Genomic DNA, 19,312 nt, shown 5'->3' on the forward strand with positions numbered 1-19,312 from the left:
ATAACTCAAGCCCCAGTGCCACTTAGGTGGGACCGGGGCTTGAGTCCCATGTTGGCGGAAGCGAATGCGGCTCCAACACACTGGGAGACTGGTATAATAATAATAGTAATAAATTAGAATAATAATAAGAATAAAATGACAAATAAATAATAATAAAATATTGCAAAAGTTACTCCAGTGGAGCTACATTCCCCAAAGTCGGAGTGACGGCTAGGGAATATTGTGGCGTCATCCGGTGTCACTCCCAAGAACTACCACTACAACTGGATGTAAGCAGTAGCTAAACAGGTCCACCTCCATAGATGGATGATGTCGAAGAAAAATAATAATCATAGTGCATCAAGTGTGGCGCAGAATAAAGTCATTCACGTTCGGGCCTTAGGCAGAGGGGTCAGTTCAAAAAGTCAGAGACAGTCTCCGGAGGAAGACAGTGGAGCAAGTGGTGCTGTCCCCCATATGACTACCACAAGAGAAGGGCAAGACCATCCAAACCCCACCAACCGGAAGTGCTTCCTACGCAACCGATCACCTAGGAAGGAAGGAAACAGCAATGCATCAAGTGGAGTTCTATGAAATAAGCAATCTAGAGACCGATATAGCAACGTACAGGACGAAACTACATACAAAGGGGTTGGAATGATTCCTGGATATTCACGTCACGGAACAGCAAAGAGCTGACCAGAGAAGTACCATCGTCATGAAGAACCTGACAGTCCTGCAATCTTGGAAAAAAAATCAAGCCAGGACATGAGTGATCAATTACAAAGAAGAATAACAAATATGGACAACACTGAACCAGAGGAGGAAGAGCAAGAAGAAATACAACCCAGAGAAGTTGAAGTGGAAAGAGATGAGATCATGATATCCAGCATAGAAGAGTGGAAGAAGACTAACAGAATTCGAAGGAATGGATCCCACAAAAACTCATGTGATACTGAAGCAGAGGCCCAATACAATCCTGTGGAGAATTACAGACCACCTCAATTGGTAAATAATACCTCAACAACAATGGTGCAACACAGGAGGCCATCTACACAGCCATTTATTGTGCTGCCATAGCAGCAACTAGGATTAAGGGAAGAAGAATGAGAGACCAGCAGCAGAAGAACCGAAAAAAGAAGGAACCACCAATGGGAAAGAAGACTTCAGCAGAAGATAGAAGAATTGGGAGTCAAGATAGGCCAATTGACCCAGTACCAACAGGGTAACAGGAGAAAGAAACTGATTGGAAAAGTGAAGAGCATCCTCAAGAGAGACAGCATCCACAGCAAGCACCAAAAATCAGAGAATAAGAGACTACGTGGACACAGTGAAGCAGAATCACTTGCTGAGTGTGAGGAGGAAAATAAACAACTGAATCTTTGATGAGGATCAAAGAGCCTTCCACACGAGTCTTAGAGAATACAGGTAAGAGTCAAATGGACCAGCAGAAGACAATTGAGGAGTTCTGGGGCAACATATGGAGCAGTGAAGTAAGACAACAGTCGAGCCCCCTGGATAGAACTAGAACAGAATAAAACCATGGACAGAGAAGAGATGAGAGAGTGAAAGATTCGGAAGGAAGAAGTAAAACAGTCGATCAGGAACTCCCACAACTGGTGAACCCCAAGAATAGATACATACACAACTACTGTTACAAGAAGCTCACTTGCACACACACTTAGCAGAGCAGTTCACCTAGAGACAATCCTGAAATTTCTTACTCAAGGTATCTATTTCTCACTTGATCATATATCTGAACCCTAAGACCAAGATAGCATTAGCATTAGTAGAGGCATTTGATGCAAGAAAGCAAGCTTATGCAGCATCAGCCAAAAAAAATAAAATAATAAAATAAATAAATAAAAAATAACCACTTCCACTTCACCCCTCTGTTCGTTCGAAATACCTGTCCAGCTGAGCCTTAAACTTATTTAGGCTATCAACTTCCACGACAAGGGATGGAAGTCTATTCCACCAACCAACCACCCGCTGGCTAAAGGCAAATTTCCTCACGTCTATCCTACATCTGTCTTTTCTCAATTTGAATTTATGCCCTCTCAGGTGATTATTCTGAGGAAGAATCCCATCAGCACCGAGCATGCTCAAACCATTCAAGGCTTTATACACCTCTATCAGATCACCTCACCGGTGCCTAGTCTCCAGACACTGTAATTTGCAAAACTTAAGCCTTTCTTCATAAGAGCACCCCTTTGTTCCATTCACTAATCTTGTTGCCCTTCTCTGTACTCGTTCCAGCGTCTCTACATCCTTCTTGAAATGAGGCCTCCAGACCTGTATACAGTACTCTAGGTGTGGCCTGACCATTGCCTTATACAAGGGAATAATCACCTCCTTATCCCTGCTAGAAAAATTCCTATATATCATCGACAATACACCATGAGCTACTCTTGCAGCCCGTCTGCACTGCTCAGAAAACTTCATATCTCCCTGCACAACTACCCCCAGGTCTCCCTTAGATACAAGAAAGCCAGCGCAAAATACAGGCCAATCACCTTCTCCCAATGATGTACAAGAACAGTTGCATAACCAAGAAGATATCAGACCACTTGGAGAGCCAGAACATAATGGCCAAACGGCAGAAAGGATGCAAGGAGCAATTAATTACTGATACCACAGTTATAGATCAAGCTTACAAGAAGCGGTGCAACCTGCACATGGCCTGCATCAGTTACCACAAGGCCTTCGACTCCATGCCTCATAGCCGGCTAATAGATACGCTGAAGATCTAAAAAGTCAATCCAACAGTGACAAACTTCCTAGAAGCAACCATGGCGAAATGGAGTACCACTATTAAGGTTGAGAACATCACAACCAGAACCCCGGGGGCTCACATCTGGTGAGTATGGGCTTGGCAAACCCAGGGTCCTGAGCTGGATATCATCATTCTTCTCTTTCTTGGTGATGCCTTTCTACTTCTCTCTCTCTCTCTCTCTCTCTCACACACACAGGGGGTAACTCGGGAATTTTTTTTTTTTTTTGGTTGGTGCAGCATAAGCCTCAGGCTTCCTTGTACCATATGGCTAATAATAATAATAATAATAATAATCCCCTCAGGAGAGGAATCTTTCAAGGAGATGCTCTGAGCCCACTGTGGTTCTGTCTAGCACTCAACCTGCTGTCCATCATGCTCAACAGCAGCAAGTATAGATATAACCTCAAATAAGGAAGGAAAAACCTGCACACCCTCACCCTCCTGATGTACATGGATGATATCAAGCTCTATGCAGCAACCAAGAAGTAATTTCAGCAACTATTCAGGATCCCTGAAGAATTCAGCAATGATATCAGAATGGAATTTGATCTAGACAAATGCAAGATCCACGGACTGCATAGGGGGAAATTAGTTGTCCGAAACTACGAACTGCAGGCATAAACAAATCGAAACCATGACATAGGGATAGATTACAAATACCTGGGAATGATGCAGGTTCAGCAGTTACAGCACAAGGAAATCAAGGGTTGTCTGGCTGAAAAATACTACCAGATACTCAGAAGCCTGCTGAAAGCTGAATGGAGGGAACACAGTTAAAGCTATAAACACCTATGCAGTCTCAGTGCTTAACATGCTCTTCGGAATCATAGATTGCACTAATAATGAGCTGAAGCATATCATGAGAAAGGACAATGATGACCAAGAGCTGCCAACACCACCCAAAGTCAGCAATGAAGAGACTGAGCTCAGAAAGAGGGAGGAAGGGGGACGGGCCTGATAGACCTCATTGGGCAACAGAAAACAGCAACAGCTAACCTGAAAGATTACTTCCAAAAAAATGCAGCAGCACTCTACCAGGCAATAAGGAAGATAGACTATCACCATACACCACTCAACCTAGGGGAGGAGTCCCTCTCCTGCCCAGTCGGAACAAACAAAGTTAGAAAGATGGGACAATGACCTCTATCGAGGCCACATGGATAAAACTGCTTCCAATGCATGGCTCATGAGTGGGATGCTCATCCCCAAGACAAGGATTCATGCTCCCCAACCAAGACCAGGTAATCAACACCAGAAACTATAGAAAATACATCATCAAGGAGCCCGGAGTGTCAGACACATGTCGACAATGCCACCTGTCATCAGAAACAATCCAACACATCGCCGTGGGATGCAAGGTGACAACCCAGACTGAGTACACTTGTAGACATGACCAGGTATCCAAGATAATACATCAGAATCTAGCAAAGAATGACAGTTGATCAAAGTACATCAGAATCTAGCAAAGAAATGATAGTTGATCAAACTTGTAATACAGTAATACAACCCCAGGCAGTACTAGAAACCCCAACCCACAAGCTGTACTGGGACAGCACCATAATAATGGACAAGAAAATCCCACACATCAGATCGGACATAACCCTTGTCGACAAGAAGGAAAAGGCTACCTATCTGATTGGCATATCAATGCCCAACACTGGCAACCTCCAGAAAATGCATGAGGAAAAAATCAGGAAGTGCATGAACCTAAGACAGGAGATCAAAGAGATGTGGCATATGCAACAAGTAACGACCATCCTGTTCATCATATTTCATTTGTATAGTTATTTAGTATTAGTGCTGATGTTTACCAGTAAAAAATTTAATTCAGGGAAGCAAATTTACAGAGCATAAGATTAATAACAACAAAAAATATATATATAAAAAAAAATAATGCCACAGACCTATTTCTATCAAGTATTTTGTCCAATCACCCTTCAATTTCAAATAAACTTTCTGCCTCTACAAGAGTAGGTGGCAATTGACTCCAACAGCCAATCATTCTCTTAATAAAGGAGAAATATTTTTGTGTATCTATTCTATACTTACCTCCTCTCAATTTAAATTTATATCTCCTTGTCTGCCACGTGACAGTATACACTGGTATTCAAAGAAAGTGCATCACCCCTTAAAATTGTAATTTTTGTCAGAATAACGTAAGTATATGGCAATGTTTCTTACAAATTGCATCAGATAAGATTGACATGCATATGTGATGATGTAATATTGCATCAGCTGTTATTTTCAGCTATATAAGCACTCTCTGTAAGAGTTGCAGTCATTCCTTACTTGTGTCAGGATGGTGAGTTACATACAGTTGACACCACGAAGAAAGACTGCTATTGTTGCGTTACATGAGGAAGGATGTTCTTTCTGTTATATTGCTTATAGAGTGTCTTGTAATCAGTCGATAGTGAGTAGATTTCTTTTCAAACTCAAGGATACTGGTTCTGCTGATAGGAAAAAAGGAACTGGATGCAAACGAGTCTCTACACCAAAACAGGACGCCGTTTTGAAGCGCTTATGCTTTAAAAATTGTAAAGCTTCTTTGTCTGAGCTGAAATGAGGATGGGAAGAATATACAGGAGTGGTAGCAAGTGCAGCAACAGTCAAAAGACGCTTCTTCAAAAATGGACTTGTAGCCCGTCGTCCTAAGAAGAAGCCTGTCCTCACACAAAAAATGAAATAGGCCCGATTAATTTGGTGTAAAGAGCACGTCAAATGGACCCCCGAGCAGTGGAAGTCAGTTATTTTCCCCGATGAGAAGAAATTCAATCTGCATGGCTCTGATGGGAGACAAACGATTTGCCGTACACGTGGTTAAGAATACCACCCAGACTGTATGTTGTCTACAATGAAATTCCCTACAAGCCAAATGAATGAGGGTGCATTTCATATCGTGGAGTAGGTCACCTGCAGTTTATAAAAGGTTGCGTAAAATGCTAATGGACACCTGGCTATATTGGAAGGCAAATTGCTGCCAACCATTAGAGACCATTTTAACCTGCCAAGTAACTGCATCTTTCAGGATGACTCTGCTCCTTGTAACTACAGGAGTGCCTACTTACACCGAAAAGGGTAAGTAGGCACTTCTGTAGTTACTTTGGCTTCATTTCTGCATTAGATGTTTGACAGTAATATGTTTACATTTGTTACAGGCGAAAAAATGGTTGGAAGAACAGTCCATTACAACTCTTAGCTGACCAGGTAACAGCCCGGCCAGACATGAATCCTATAGAGAACTGTTGGCATCATGTGGAATCTGCAGTTGCCAGAAAGAAACCAAAGACCCTTCCACGAACTATCAGTTGATTATCTTCAGAAATTGATCTTGTCAATGCCTCGACAGTGTGCTGCTGTCATCAGGGTCAGAGGCAGTTCAACTAAATATCAGTTTGCACCTGGTGAACTTTTCATTTTGTTTTCCATTTAAAATGATAAACTGAAGCAAACTGAGGGCTTCTGATAACATTTCAGCCATAATTGTTGTGTTTACCAAAACTGTTGTATAAAGGTTGCAAATGCTCATTTTGGAATATTTCGAGAGCATCTGTCAAATATTACTTAGCTTTGCCTTAACTATTAATAAATATCTTTTGTTTATATTTCTTTTTGTGATGCTAGTCATTAATTTAACATATCATCGCAAAAAAGGGTTAAAAATGTGAAATTCCTAGGTGATGCACTTTCTTTGAACACCAGTGTATGTGCCTTCAGCATTTAGATTACTCAACTCTTTTAAATCACTAAACGTCTTGATCATGCCAACCCAAAGATACCTAAATTCTGTGAGATATTTCTAATAGCTTACAGAACCAAAATCTCTCTCTCTCTCTCTCTCTCTTCATAAAAATATCCTTTGCCTTAGCCAATCTTGTCACTGTTTTTGTAACTTTTCCAATGGGATCTCATTTAAAATGGGATTTCCAAGTCTGCATGAAATATTCAAGATACGATCCAGCCATTGTTTTATATAATGGAATAATGACCTATTTGTTTCTTCTGCAAATTTCTATATATTGTTATGAATCAGGATTTTTTTTACAAAACAAAGAAAAATAATAAACCATAAATGCAAATCAAGTGACAATATCTGAGTTTGTTTGCTCCACACCCAAAAAACATATCTAGTTTTTCTAATTTCACAATTACTTTCAACATTTAAGTTTATCAGAAACCAAATGGAGTCAAGAGAATGAAATGAATGAGGCCACACATAAAATTGAATGTAGCTAGCACTTATTTGTTCAAGCAAAAATCCTATCCAAAACATAAGCATATTCACCTATGTGTGTTTGTGTTTCCATTTTGAAATCCAAACCCCTTAATTCTAGTAAGAATATCTGGCATTACAAGAGGCTGTTCCTCTAAACCAGTGGTTCGACCTTTTGTTTTTTAACAACAGCACCCCTACTCAATTTTCTGCCTGTTAGATCCGATTCTCTCTCTCTCTCTCTCTCTCTCTCTCTCTCTCTATATATATATATATATATATAATAATAATTTTATTCTTTATATAGAGGTACTAAATAAACATCAATTATAGATCACCACAAAATTAAAAGAATACCGTACACCTTTTTATAATGAAATAAACATATAAATTTTAAAAAATATAATAATAAGTTTAACTTAAACCCAAATTATGTGGCGCACAGATTGAAAACCATTGCTCTAAACAGTCAGAAATGTTTTTCCTCTAATGGAAATACATTTGTGTCAGGTGCTGAATTATTTTAAGTTTAAGGCATACAACTGGCATTTAAATCCATTTTTCCTTGCTTTTACTTCCGCATTCACGAGACTCATATCTGTGAATACCTTTCCCCTACCACTGAAGTCAGACTAACCAGTCTGTAGTTACCAACTTCACTCTTAGAACTACCTTTATGTACTGGCAATACATTAGCACTTCTCCATTCCAAAGGAATCTACCCCCAACCCCAATGATGCCCTCATAATTAACCTCAAATAGTTCAACACTCTCTCTGGCCAACTCCCTCATAATCACTGGGTACGTTCCATCAACTGCAGGAGCCTTACTTGCCTTTAGGCTCAAAGGTTTTTCTAATAAATAGTCACCTGTAATTTCAAATTCACTAATTATGGTTCAGTGTCACTCACACAGCCTCTCAACAGGAAAAGTCTTTTGTCAGTAAAGATCAATGTGAAGTACCTATTCAATTCATCAGCAATATCAGCTGGGCTACTGAAGGCTTCCCCACACTCAGTACACAAGGGTCTGATCTGATTTGTTTTCTTCTTTTTATTCACATACATGAAAACATTCCTTGTCCCCATTATTTGCTCTCTTACTTTTTCATTTGAAGTTTTCCAAATAAACAATTTTGTTATAAACAAAAATAATAACAGTTGTTATAAAAGTGTTGAGGATGAGCTAAATGGAAAGAAATGATGTGCATCCCTGATATAAATTGATCAGAAGTAATCAGCTTAATATTTACAGCTACCCAATTTGACATGTGTTCAGTAACCCTCACAAGAACACTGCCTGTTGTTTACAGGGAATTATCACATATGATGGAAGCATATTTATTAGTATAGATGCAGTAAATGATTAATTTTCTTTGTAATAATTTTCTGTATTTAGCTACTTAAGCAATTGTACCACAATCAATATCTTCTATTAAAAAAAAAAAAAAACCCCTTGAGTAATCTTGGTTATATTAATGTCACTTTTTTTTTTTTTTTTTTTTTTTTAAAACTGGAAGTATAATGTTTATAATTTTTGTAACTAAATGTTTACTAATCCTTGGAATGACCATCTAAGTATAGCTATTAATCTAGACCCTGTAGGTTTGATGATGATAAATGACTTCTTAAAACATTGCCATACTGTTTAAGTGTTTCTAATGAGGTGCTTTCAATATAACTATAACATTCTCAATAAAACAACTTAGTCTTTACAAAGGTATATTAGTGCTGCTTAATTAATTCATTTCCATAAGATGATCAATCACATAGCACTTCTCTTCCAATTAATTTAATGTGTAACTTTTAAAAAATTGATTGTACATACTGAATGCACCTTTTTTTTGTGTTCTGTAATATAAGGAAATGAAAGTGTTACAATAACATTTACTTGATGTTTTATTAGCAAGGTAGATTTACTGAGAGTGCAGTGACATGGCTACTGTAGAGTCCTTAAGGTCACAGGGGTACCCTAGAAGAACAATGCAATAGTATTGGTCTATGGTCCCCGAGGCCTTATTTTTAGGACTGCCAAGGTTCTAGACAAGTTAAATTTAGTGTTGCCCCTAGACCTGCCCATGTTATCTACAGAGTTGTTTGAGAATGAACTGCATACATGTAAAAAAAAAAAAAAAAAGCATACTGGTAAATTTTTGTATACAAATATCAAACTGTATTATCTCAAATCTATGCACGGGATAACCTACAGGGAATCCAACTCCCTCCACCTCCGCTCAGCTCCAGATGAAGAAGCTGTTAAGGATTCTTTCCATCTCAATGTGATTCAAATTCCAGTATTAATTTCAACCCAAAGAGTTCTGGATTAAAATTCCATTGAGAAGGGTAACAAATACCAAAACCAATATACTGTTATGGAGAACAGACCAATAATACAACAAATGTATTTAAGAAAGGGAGATTTTTGAGCCAAAGGAATTAACTCAAATTTAGATAACAGAAGATTTCGAATTTGGAGGCATGTGATTAGGAATACCAAAGTGGATAGGCATCTAAGTACCACCTTTAAAGTTTTTTTTTTTTTTTTTTTGGTAATTGTTGGTGCATAGGCTTCTGTGGCCATAATGCACCTCCCAAGGTTTTTGCAGTGCCTTTAAAGTAGAAGGAATCATAAAATAAAAAAAGATAAATTAGATAAAATTCGGAAAATAAGGTTTCCCTTTTTTCAATTTTGAAATCACCTTAGAGAAGATAATATGTTAGAAGAGAAACTCCCATTCTCCATTTACAGGCCTGCATAATCACTACAAAGCAAAATATTTGCTACTATAACTTTAGTATTGCCTAGAAATAGTTACCCCCATACTGCTCTCACTGCAGATACTCTAACACTTGATGGATGTGATTCCTGTAATCCACTTACTGTTGCTTGGAGAAACCTAGTAAAAGATAGAAAAAAAATTCTTCCTATAAAAATGCAATCTGATAACAGAAAGAACATCATAAACATCATAATTAGCTGCTTTTGTTACAAACCTTAAAATTTATTTTTTAACCATTTAATGATTACAATTGTTTCTCTCTTTAACTGTGTGTGTGTGTGTGTGTGTGTGTGTGTGTGTGTGTGTGTGTGTGGTTAAACACTTCACATGTGGTTTGGCAAAAGATGCTAAGAAAAACATCAAGGATTTCTTTACTTATATAAACTCTAAAAGGAAGGAGATGAATCTGATTGGTCCACTTGATATCGATGGTTCGACTGTTGATGATCCGGCTCAGATAGCAAACAAACTAAATGAGTATTTTGCATCTACATTCACACATGAGGAGTTATTAAGGTTTGAAAATGGCAGAATTTGGTCCTTGAGGTTGTCACAGACATTCTCTCTCAGATATGCCAGACAAGCTGTACTTGATACCTGGGAGACTAAAATGCTGATGGAACTGATATTCAGGTGACACTCAAGTCAAGTGGACCCAATTTCGGCGAAGTCCGGACGGTCTGTGACAGCCAAATCCTTTGCTTGCATCTTCACGATGGTGGGACTGTTAGTAATCCTGGGTATAACCTCCATGCACAAGTACATGATGGGTGATCACCCAGGTGTGAACCAACGTAAGCTGAGGTCGAGGTGTGGTGCCCACACCACATGGAGGAACGCCGCCCCTCTATGTTACCAGGCAGTACTAGGTGGTAGATGACTCTCATCAACCGGTGCAATACCAACACTTTACTTATTGGAGGCTTGAAGTGGTGGCAGAAGGTTATCAAATTGTAGCAGGGTGCTTAATGATTTTTTAATAACTGAGAGCAAAGTGGAGGAGAAATTGTTGAAGTTAAACATAAGAAAGGCACCTGGGGTGGATAGGATCTATCCAGTTATATTAAAGGAGGCGGCAAAGCAACTAAGCAAACCCTTAGCCATAATTATGAGAGCATCCTTGGACTCAGGGGAGGTTCCCACGGACTGGAGATGTGCAAATGTATCCCCAATTCACAAAGGGGGATCGAAGGGTGACACGAGTAATTACAGACCAGTTAGTTTAACTTCTGTTCCAGGTAAAATAATGGAGTTGCTGGTTAAAGATGCATTGCTGGATCATCTAGACAAGACTGCAGCAATAATTCAGACACAGCATGGGTTTGTTAAGGGAAAGTCTTGTGTGACAAATTTGATAGGATATTATGATGTGGTTACAAAGGAACTGGATGCAAAAAATAATTTTGATATCATATATTTGGATTTCAGGAAAGCTTTTGCACTGTTGCGCATGGAAGACTATCGTACAAATTGGAGCAGAATGGTATTAAGGGTAAGTTGCTACAATGGATAAAAGGATGGTTGAGTGGGAGAAGACAGAGGGTGGTAATCAATGGGTGCTGCTCTTCGTGGACTAATGTTATTAGTGGGTTTCGATGTTGGGTCCACTGTTGTTTTGTATATTTATCAATGATATTGATGAAGGTATATCAGGCTTAGTGTCGAAGTTTGCAGATGATACAAAGGTTGGCAGGGTTGTTAATGACGGTAATGGCAGTGTGCTACTGCAACAGGAACTAGAAAATTTGGGAAGATGGGCTGAGAAGTGGCAACTGAAGTTTAACATTGACAAATGCAAAGTACTGCATATGGGTAGAAGTAACCCCAGAGGAACGTATCAACTGTGTGGTACTACACTTAGGGTGGTAGAAAATGAAAAAGACCTGGGAGTAATTGTGCAGTCAGATATGAAGTTTTCTGAACAATGCAGACAAGCTGCAAGAGCAGGTCAAGGGGTTTTGTCAATGATATATAGGAATTTTGCTAGCAGGGAAAAGGAGGTGATTGTCCCTCTGTATAAGGCAATGGTCAGGCCAAACCTTGAGTACAGGTCTGGAGGAAGTACTCAAGGCATACTGCTTCCAGTACTCATTTTAGGAAGGATGTGAATTTGCTTGAGCATGTACAGAGAAGGGCAACAAGATTGGTGAGGGAAATTAAGGGATCCTCTTACCAAGAGAGGCTTAAGTTCTGCAAAATGCAGTGGCTGGAGACTAGGCACCTGTGCAATGATCTGATTGAGGTGTATAAGGCCTTGAATGGGTTGAGCACGCTGAATTCTGATGGGATCCTTCCACTTGTTCAGATTACGAGCCTAAGGGGGCATAAATTCAAATTAATAAAAGACAGATGTAGAATAGATGTGCAGAAATTTGCCTTTAGTCAGCAGGTGGTTAATTGCTGGAACAAATTTCCATCTGTTGTTGTGGAAGTTGATAGGTTAAATAAATTTAAGGAGGAACTGGACAGGCATTTGGAGGGAATGGTGTGATTTTTTTTTTTTTTTTTGGCTGATGCTGCATAAGCTCGTACACTTGCTTTCTTGCATCACATGCCACTACTACTACATCCACTCACATTTAAATTTTACTCAACAGACTAACTCTCCTTACTTTATCACTAATTCTATTCTTTGGAACAAAGCTCTCTCTTATGTCTTTCCTAAAAATTATAATCTAAACAACTTCAAGTCAAGTATATTTGGCGGCCTTCTCAGCCTCTGCTCTTAGTGCTGTGTGAGTGGGTTGAGGTGAACCTTTTGCAAATTTAAAGCTTTTGATCTAACAATTCTAAAGCTGTTAAGATCTAATTCAGAAATCCATCTGAATTTTACACTTTTCTATCTCCCAACTTGAATATGCCTAACAGTAGCTTGACTACATTTTATGATTCAAAGAAGCCCACTTTTATCTTCATGGTAATTTCAAAAGGCAAAAATTGTGCTGTGATGACCAGAGAAACTCAAACAGAATAATTGACAAACCACTACATGGGGAGAAGGTAATGTTATGGTACAACAGAATCAGCATCATATTTTTAAAAATTTGTTAATGGACAGCTCTAACCATGAATGGAGAGATATGCAGGTATTTAGATATGCAAAAGGGGTGTTGAACAAGGTGATCCAATTCAATATCCCTTTGGATCTACAGACATGACCCAAACAATGTTGCACAACTAAAGAGAGTAAGTAATCCAAATATAAATGATGAATGTGCCACAAGGAAACGTTTCCTCTGTTTTTTTGTAATTTCATTACTCTAATCAGATGTTGTTGATCCAGAGAATGACATTTTAATCAATATTTGTAGCCATGTAAACTGAAGCCCCAACAATGTATAATCTTATAGTTGTTTAAGGCTTATATATTGTTTTCTTTTATGCAAATTAATGTTTTCAGTAAAACATTTACATTTTTAAGTTATCTTATGACAATTCTGAACAATTCTTGCAATGAGATTTTTTGTATTTTGTAACTATTTAATACCTTTCAGGGATGTATTGCTACCAGATACTGTCAACTACACTGTGTGTTATTCGCTGATTAAACATTACTTCTCAGGTGCAGGCAATTCATGCCTGGAAAGTAAAGTATAAATTCCAGAGGTCACATGAAAGGTTACCCATTAAAGGATATATATATTCAATGATTAAAGGGTATGTATATTCAGTGAAATGTGAATGGAGCAGAACAGGATAAGAATATGATCTGCTTGCATATTATAAATGATGTAGTAGTAATGGCAAAAGATGCAAGAAAGCAAACTTATATAGCATCAGCAAAAAAAAAAAAAAAAAAAAAAAAAAAGACGCACACAGTTCACCCATCCATATCCTCCAAGAATTTGTTTAGTCCTTCCTTGAATTTATTCAACCCACCAACTTCCACAAAAACAGATGGAAGCTTGTTCCAACAATCAACCACCTGCTGGCTGAAGGCAAACCTCCATACATCTATCCTGCAACCATCCTTTCTCAACTTGAATTTTTGTCCCTTCATGTGTGTACTGTCACCAAATAGAAGAATAAATACCATTAACATTCAGCCTAATCAATCCATCCAATCAAGGCTTTAAACACCTCAATCGGATCTCCCCACACATGCCTAGTCTTGAGACACTGCAATTTGCAAAAAAAGGCCTTTCCAGGTAAGAGCATCCATTTGTTCCCTTCACTAGGCTGGTTGCTCTTCTCTGCACCCATTCCAGCAGATCTACAGAATTCCTAAAGTGAGGCCTCCAGACAGGTATATAGTATTCAAGATTCAATCTAACAATGGCCTCATACAGAGGGATAATCATCTCCTTATCTCTGCTGGCAAAACTTCTGTATATCATTGACAAAAACCTGAGAGCTGTCCTAGCAGCAAGTCTGCACTGCTCAGAGAATTTCATGTCCTGCACAATTACCCTCAGGTCTTTTTCATTCCCCACTACCCTGAGCATAGTACCACACAGTTGATAAGTTACTCTGAGATTACTGCTAGCCATATGCAGTACCTTGCATTTGCCAATGTTAAACTTCAATTGCTATTTCTCAGCCTATCGATCCAATTTTTACAGATCTTGTTGCAGTAGCATGCAGTCACTGCTGTCATTAACCACCCTGCCAACCTTTGTATCATCTGCAAACATTAAGACTTAAACATTAAGTCTGATATACCTTAATCGATGTCACTGATAAATACTGAAAACAACAATGTTCCCAGCACTGAACCCTGGGGAACTTCACTAATAACATAAGTCCATGAGGAGCACTGCCCATTGAAAACTACTCTGTCATCTTCCAATTAACCATCCCTTTATTCATAGCAATAACTTGCCTTTAATGTCATATTGCACTAGTTTGTACAACAGTCTTTTATATGCAATACCTTCCTGAAATACAAGTATACAATGTCAAAATTATTTTTTGCTTCCAATTCCTTGGTCACTACATCACAGAAACCTATCAGACTGGTCAGACAAGACCGCTCTTGACAAATGTATGCTGTGATTGCAGTATAATTGCATACTTGTCCAGATGGTCCTGTATCACTTCTTTAACCAATGATCCCATTATTTTCTTTGGAATAGATGTTAAGCTAACAGGTCTATAATTACTCATGTCACCTTTTGATCCCCCTTTATAAATTGGGGATTCATTCACACTTCTCCATTCTATAGAGACCTCCCCTGAATCCAAGGATGCTCTCATAATTAAGGCTAAGGGTTTGCTTAACTATTTTGCTGCCGCCGTTAATATAATTGGATAATTCCATCCACCCCAGGTGCCTTTTTATGTCCATGTTCAACAATTTCTCTTCCACGTTCCTTTCAGTTATCACCAAGTCATTTAGCTCCTCATTAGAGTTTGATAAACTTCTGGCATCCCCTTCCCTAAAGAATTCCTAATGCGTGAATGTGGATGCTTTTTTTTTTTTTTTTTTGGTAGTTGTTGGCGCATAGGCTTCTGTGGCCATAATGCACCTTCCAAGGTTTTTGCAGTACTTTGATCCAAGCCCAGGTGGGAATCGAACCCGCGACCTTTGGGTTGCCAGGCAGGCACTTTACCCACCCGGCTAATGTAGATGCAAAACACCTATTCAATTTGACCACAACCTATGTAGGGTCTTCAACAGTTAACCCATAGTCATCAAGTGGCCCAATGTGTTTCAAGCCCCTCCTTCTATTTTAATATAAGCATAAGTCTTTGCTGTTTTACTTTGAATGCTTTGTCAGAGGATTCTCATAATCTGTCTTAGCTTACATCCTCAGTGAGCTGAATGTACTTGAACAGAACTGCAATAGTAAGTTTGAGTTTGTTTTTGGACATATCAGAAACTCTGTTCATATGTTTGTTTCTTTGATTTAGTGCTGAATGGCTCATTGGCAACATATCAGCAACTGTGGCTTAGTGAACCAGTGATAGTAAGTTATGACATAGTGGATGTGTCCATTTGCCAGATAGCAGAAAGAGTGGGATACCCAAAATCAACTGGTTGAAACATGATACATCAATGGAAGACAGAAGATAACAAGACCATTCAAACCAAGCCAGGCAGACCATTTATAATTGCTAGAGTGTGCAGTTAGTCAAAACTCAATGTGAGAGGAAATTTCAAAAAGGCACCCTCAGTGAGCTGAACGTACTTTAAGAGAACTATGATAGGTGTAACACTAATAAACATAAAAAAAACATATCATACAATGATTCATCACGGTCACTAAGTTTCTCACAAATCAAACCTGTTTCCTGAAATGCATGTCACTTCCTATCCTGGTGCAGCCAATGGAAGCTGGTCATTGCAGTAGTGGCAGAACATGATGTGATAAAACACACAGTCCAAGCATCAGATGGATATACCTGTCTACAGCATATGCCCAATGAAGGTCGGTAGTGGCACAGAGATAGTTATGCCCTGTTTTGTGTGGTGTGGACTTGGTCCACTAATTGCCATCGATAAAGCCTGAATGCCAATGTCTACTGTAATATTTTAAACAGAGGTGGGAAAATGCCATATAGGCTATATCCAGCCCTCTACAAGGTTTTACTCAGCACATCAAAGAATTCTGAAAAGTATTGCTTATCAAATTAGATATTCTAGATTCAAAATATGAAACTACAGCTTGGCATATCAGTCAGCTTTAAGACTGCTCAGATAAGTGTGCACCCAAATGTTTTGTACGTGTGTGGGACACAACGCCAATACTTTTAGAAGTTTAAATAGTAAAGTTTTCTTTTATTGATATTCATAATTACACAGAGCTGATATAGTTGGTGAAAGAAAGGTGAAAGGTTACGTGACTGTTTTCCATTAAAGAATTTATGTAGGTTTTCTGTACCACAGTTCCAGATAGCTATAATGTCACTGACATGCCTGCTCCAGAATTTAGGTTTATTCTGGTTGGTTTTCCAAGAAATATTCAAATTTTGGAGTACACAATGTGGACTCCATACTCACCACCGTACCCTTGGAAGAAGCCAAAACATGCCCCCTTCAAGCAATAGACATCCTCGATATCCTTTTGGGATACCCAAGGCCTCTACCTACCTCAGAAATAATAGATCTCATAGATCTTTCCATAGGAAAGCCATACTTCACATTCAATGGGGGATTCTATATGCAGATTTCTGGTCTCAGCATGGGAAATGCATCTTTCCTCTCATGGCAGAGATATTTTTGGCAAAATTTTAAGATTTCCTGGAAAACCAAGCGAATAAATCTAAATTCTGGAGTAGGTATGTTGATAATATTATAGCTATCTGTAACCATGGTACAGAAAACCTATATAAATTCTTTGAAGCTCTCAACAACCACCACCAAAAAATCAAATTCAAAATAGAAGCAGAAAACAATGGCAACCTTCCTTTTCTGGACATCCTGTTCACAAGAAAACCTTCCTATATATATATATATGGAAGTTTACAGGAAGCCCACTGATACTGGAATCATATTAAACTACAAATTCTTCCATCCTTTCCTCAACAAACGACATTCTAAAGTCCTTCATCCTAAGAGTTTATAGAGTTTGTAAAGAAGATAATCTACAACAGGAACTGAAAACAACAACAAAGCTGGACATAAAGAACAGATATCCTATACAACAGTGGTCGGCAACCTGCGGCTCATGAGCTGCATGCAGCTCTTTGAACATGCAACTGTGGCTCTTTAACTTTTAGCCCACATGAAGCACAATTTGAAATGGAGGTAGAGGACTGAAAATTCAAGGACATGTGGAGTGCAAGACTAAAATGCCTTAAAACTTAAATTGAGGATTTGGAGAGGCAAAAGGCTGCCTTTGCAATTCTACAAAAATGGGAGGCGATAGATGAGTTGAAAATGCAAGACTAAATTGTGTTTGATGCGTGGAGTAGCTTACCAGACACGTATATAAATTTTAAAATATTTGCGTTTGGATTTTTCTCAGTTTTTTGGTTCAACATATTTCTGAGGGCAAATATTTTTGAACATGAACTATATTAAAAATAAATCAAGAAACAATATGAACAATGCATCTCTCAGCATGTTTAAAGATTAAAATAACAGCATACTTGTCTGATGTTGAGAGACTCGTTCAAGAAGCTCAGCAGCAAAAGTCACACTAATTTGTACCTGGATGTTTATGTTTTTTCAGTATTAATAAACAATATTTCAAAAAATATATATTTTTTAATAAAACACCTTCCCACTCTATTCCATTTCTTATAAAACTCTTCCAGCCCCCTCCTCCCAGCTTGAGCTGAGGTGTGGCTCTTTGGATTCTCTCTCTCTCTCTCTCTCTCTTTTTTAATTAGATCAAAAATGGCTCTTCACTCAAAAAAGGTTGCTAACCCCTACTCTACAATTATCAATAAAGCCATAAAAGAGACAACCCCAACCCAAGCAGGAACAGAACCTCCATATGTATACCATACATACATCTGTCAGCACTAAAATAGCAAAAGCCATCTAGCAGATTGTAAAACAATAACCCTAACAATCCTAAAGGTCCCATCTATAAAATAGACTGTAGGTCTGGGGCTACATATATAGGAGAGTCATACGAATGCCTACACTGCAGGATCAAAGAGCACAAAAAAAAAGATGCATAATATCGAACAGGTCTAAAGTCCAACACAGCCCTCCATGATTTCCAATGTGGTGACACTTGGGATTTCAACAACACTAGAATCCTTTCTACAGATAGGCAATACAGAAAGAAATTCTAAAAAGCCTTTTACATAAACATCAGCTGTTGTGAAACAAGCAAGAATTCTTGAGGCGAGTGCAAGCATTACTTTGACCTATATCATCAAATAAATGCAGATCTATATTACCTTTCTCCCCACTAACTAGCAATTTCCCTGAACTCAAAGTATCCCCAATGATAGTGGCAAAAACCCTTGCACCACCTTTGCTCAAATGAATACCATCTCTACAAAATAGATTCTACTACCTGCAAATGCAGGCCACACTGATAAAAATTTTCCCCCGAGAGCCTTGCAAATTCCTCAAGTCTCGAGTTAATCAACAGTGATGGTGTCGAATAGTTACTAGGTAACTGTTCAAAGCCATTGACCTCTTAATTTTTTATTGGATGACAGCAAGTATTTTCACTGACTGGATGACAGCACTGGACATGCTTTTTATGCAAGAAGTGCAGTCACTTTGATTTCTACAACAATCCTGCCCATCTGAAAGGGCCACCTCCGTAGCCAGGTGGGTAGGAGCAGCAGTGAATAGCACACGCTTCTTGATTAGACTGGGATTCGAGCCCGTGACTACCAAATACAGAGGATGCGGAAAGGTCAGGGAATGACCACCACATATCCTCAGAGCAATATGGTCTTAGTTGCTAATGCTCTAAAAATCAAATAAACAAACAACAAACCATCTGAAAGCAGAAAACCCAAAATGAAAACAGATTGTGCAGATAAATCTGCAGAATCTATTTTCAGCTGTGTCCTTTCTGAGTTTGTCAATGGAAACCATACTATGATTACACTGCATTGGATGGCCTTTGCAACAATTTTTACCAATATTCACATATATAGATATTGTTAGGTCTAGCATACAAGGAAAATGTAAGAGAAATAACAGTAT

General features: G+C 38.6%; 1 protein-coding gene across 1 annotated transcript in view; it reads right to left on the reverse strand.

Moving 5' to 3' along the window:
• Ipo9 (Importin 9) overlaps positions 1-19,312 on the reverse strand; it is a 358,080-nt gene that overhangs the window by 104,288 nt on the left and 234,480 nt on the right. The window contains exon 14 of the mRNA XM_090372279.1: positions 9,784-9,864. Within this exon, the coding sequence (XP_090228405.1) occupies positions 9,784-9,864 (81 nt within the window). The remainder of the gene's footprint in view (positions 1-9,783; positions 9,865-19,312) is intronic.

The sequence above is a fragment of the Mastigoproctus giganteus genome, chromosome 4 (assembly GCF_048544385.1).
Source record: "Mastigoproctus giganteus isolate SK-2022 chromosome 4, ASM4854438v1, whole genome shotgun sequence".
Classification (NCBI taxonomy): domain Eukaryota; kingdom Metazoa; phylum Arthropoda; class Arachnida; order Uropygi; family Thelyphonidae; genus Mastigoproctus; species Mastigoproctus giganteus.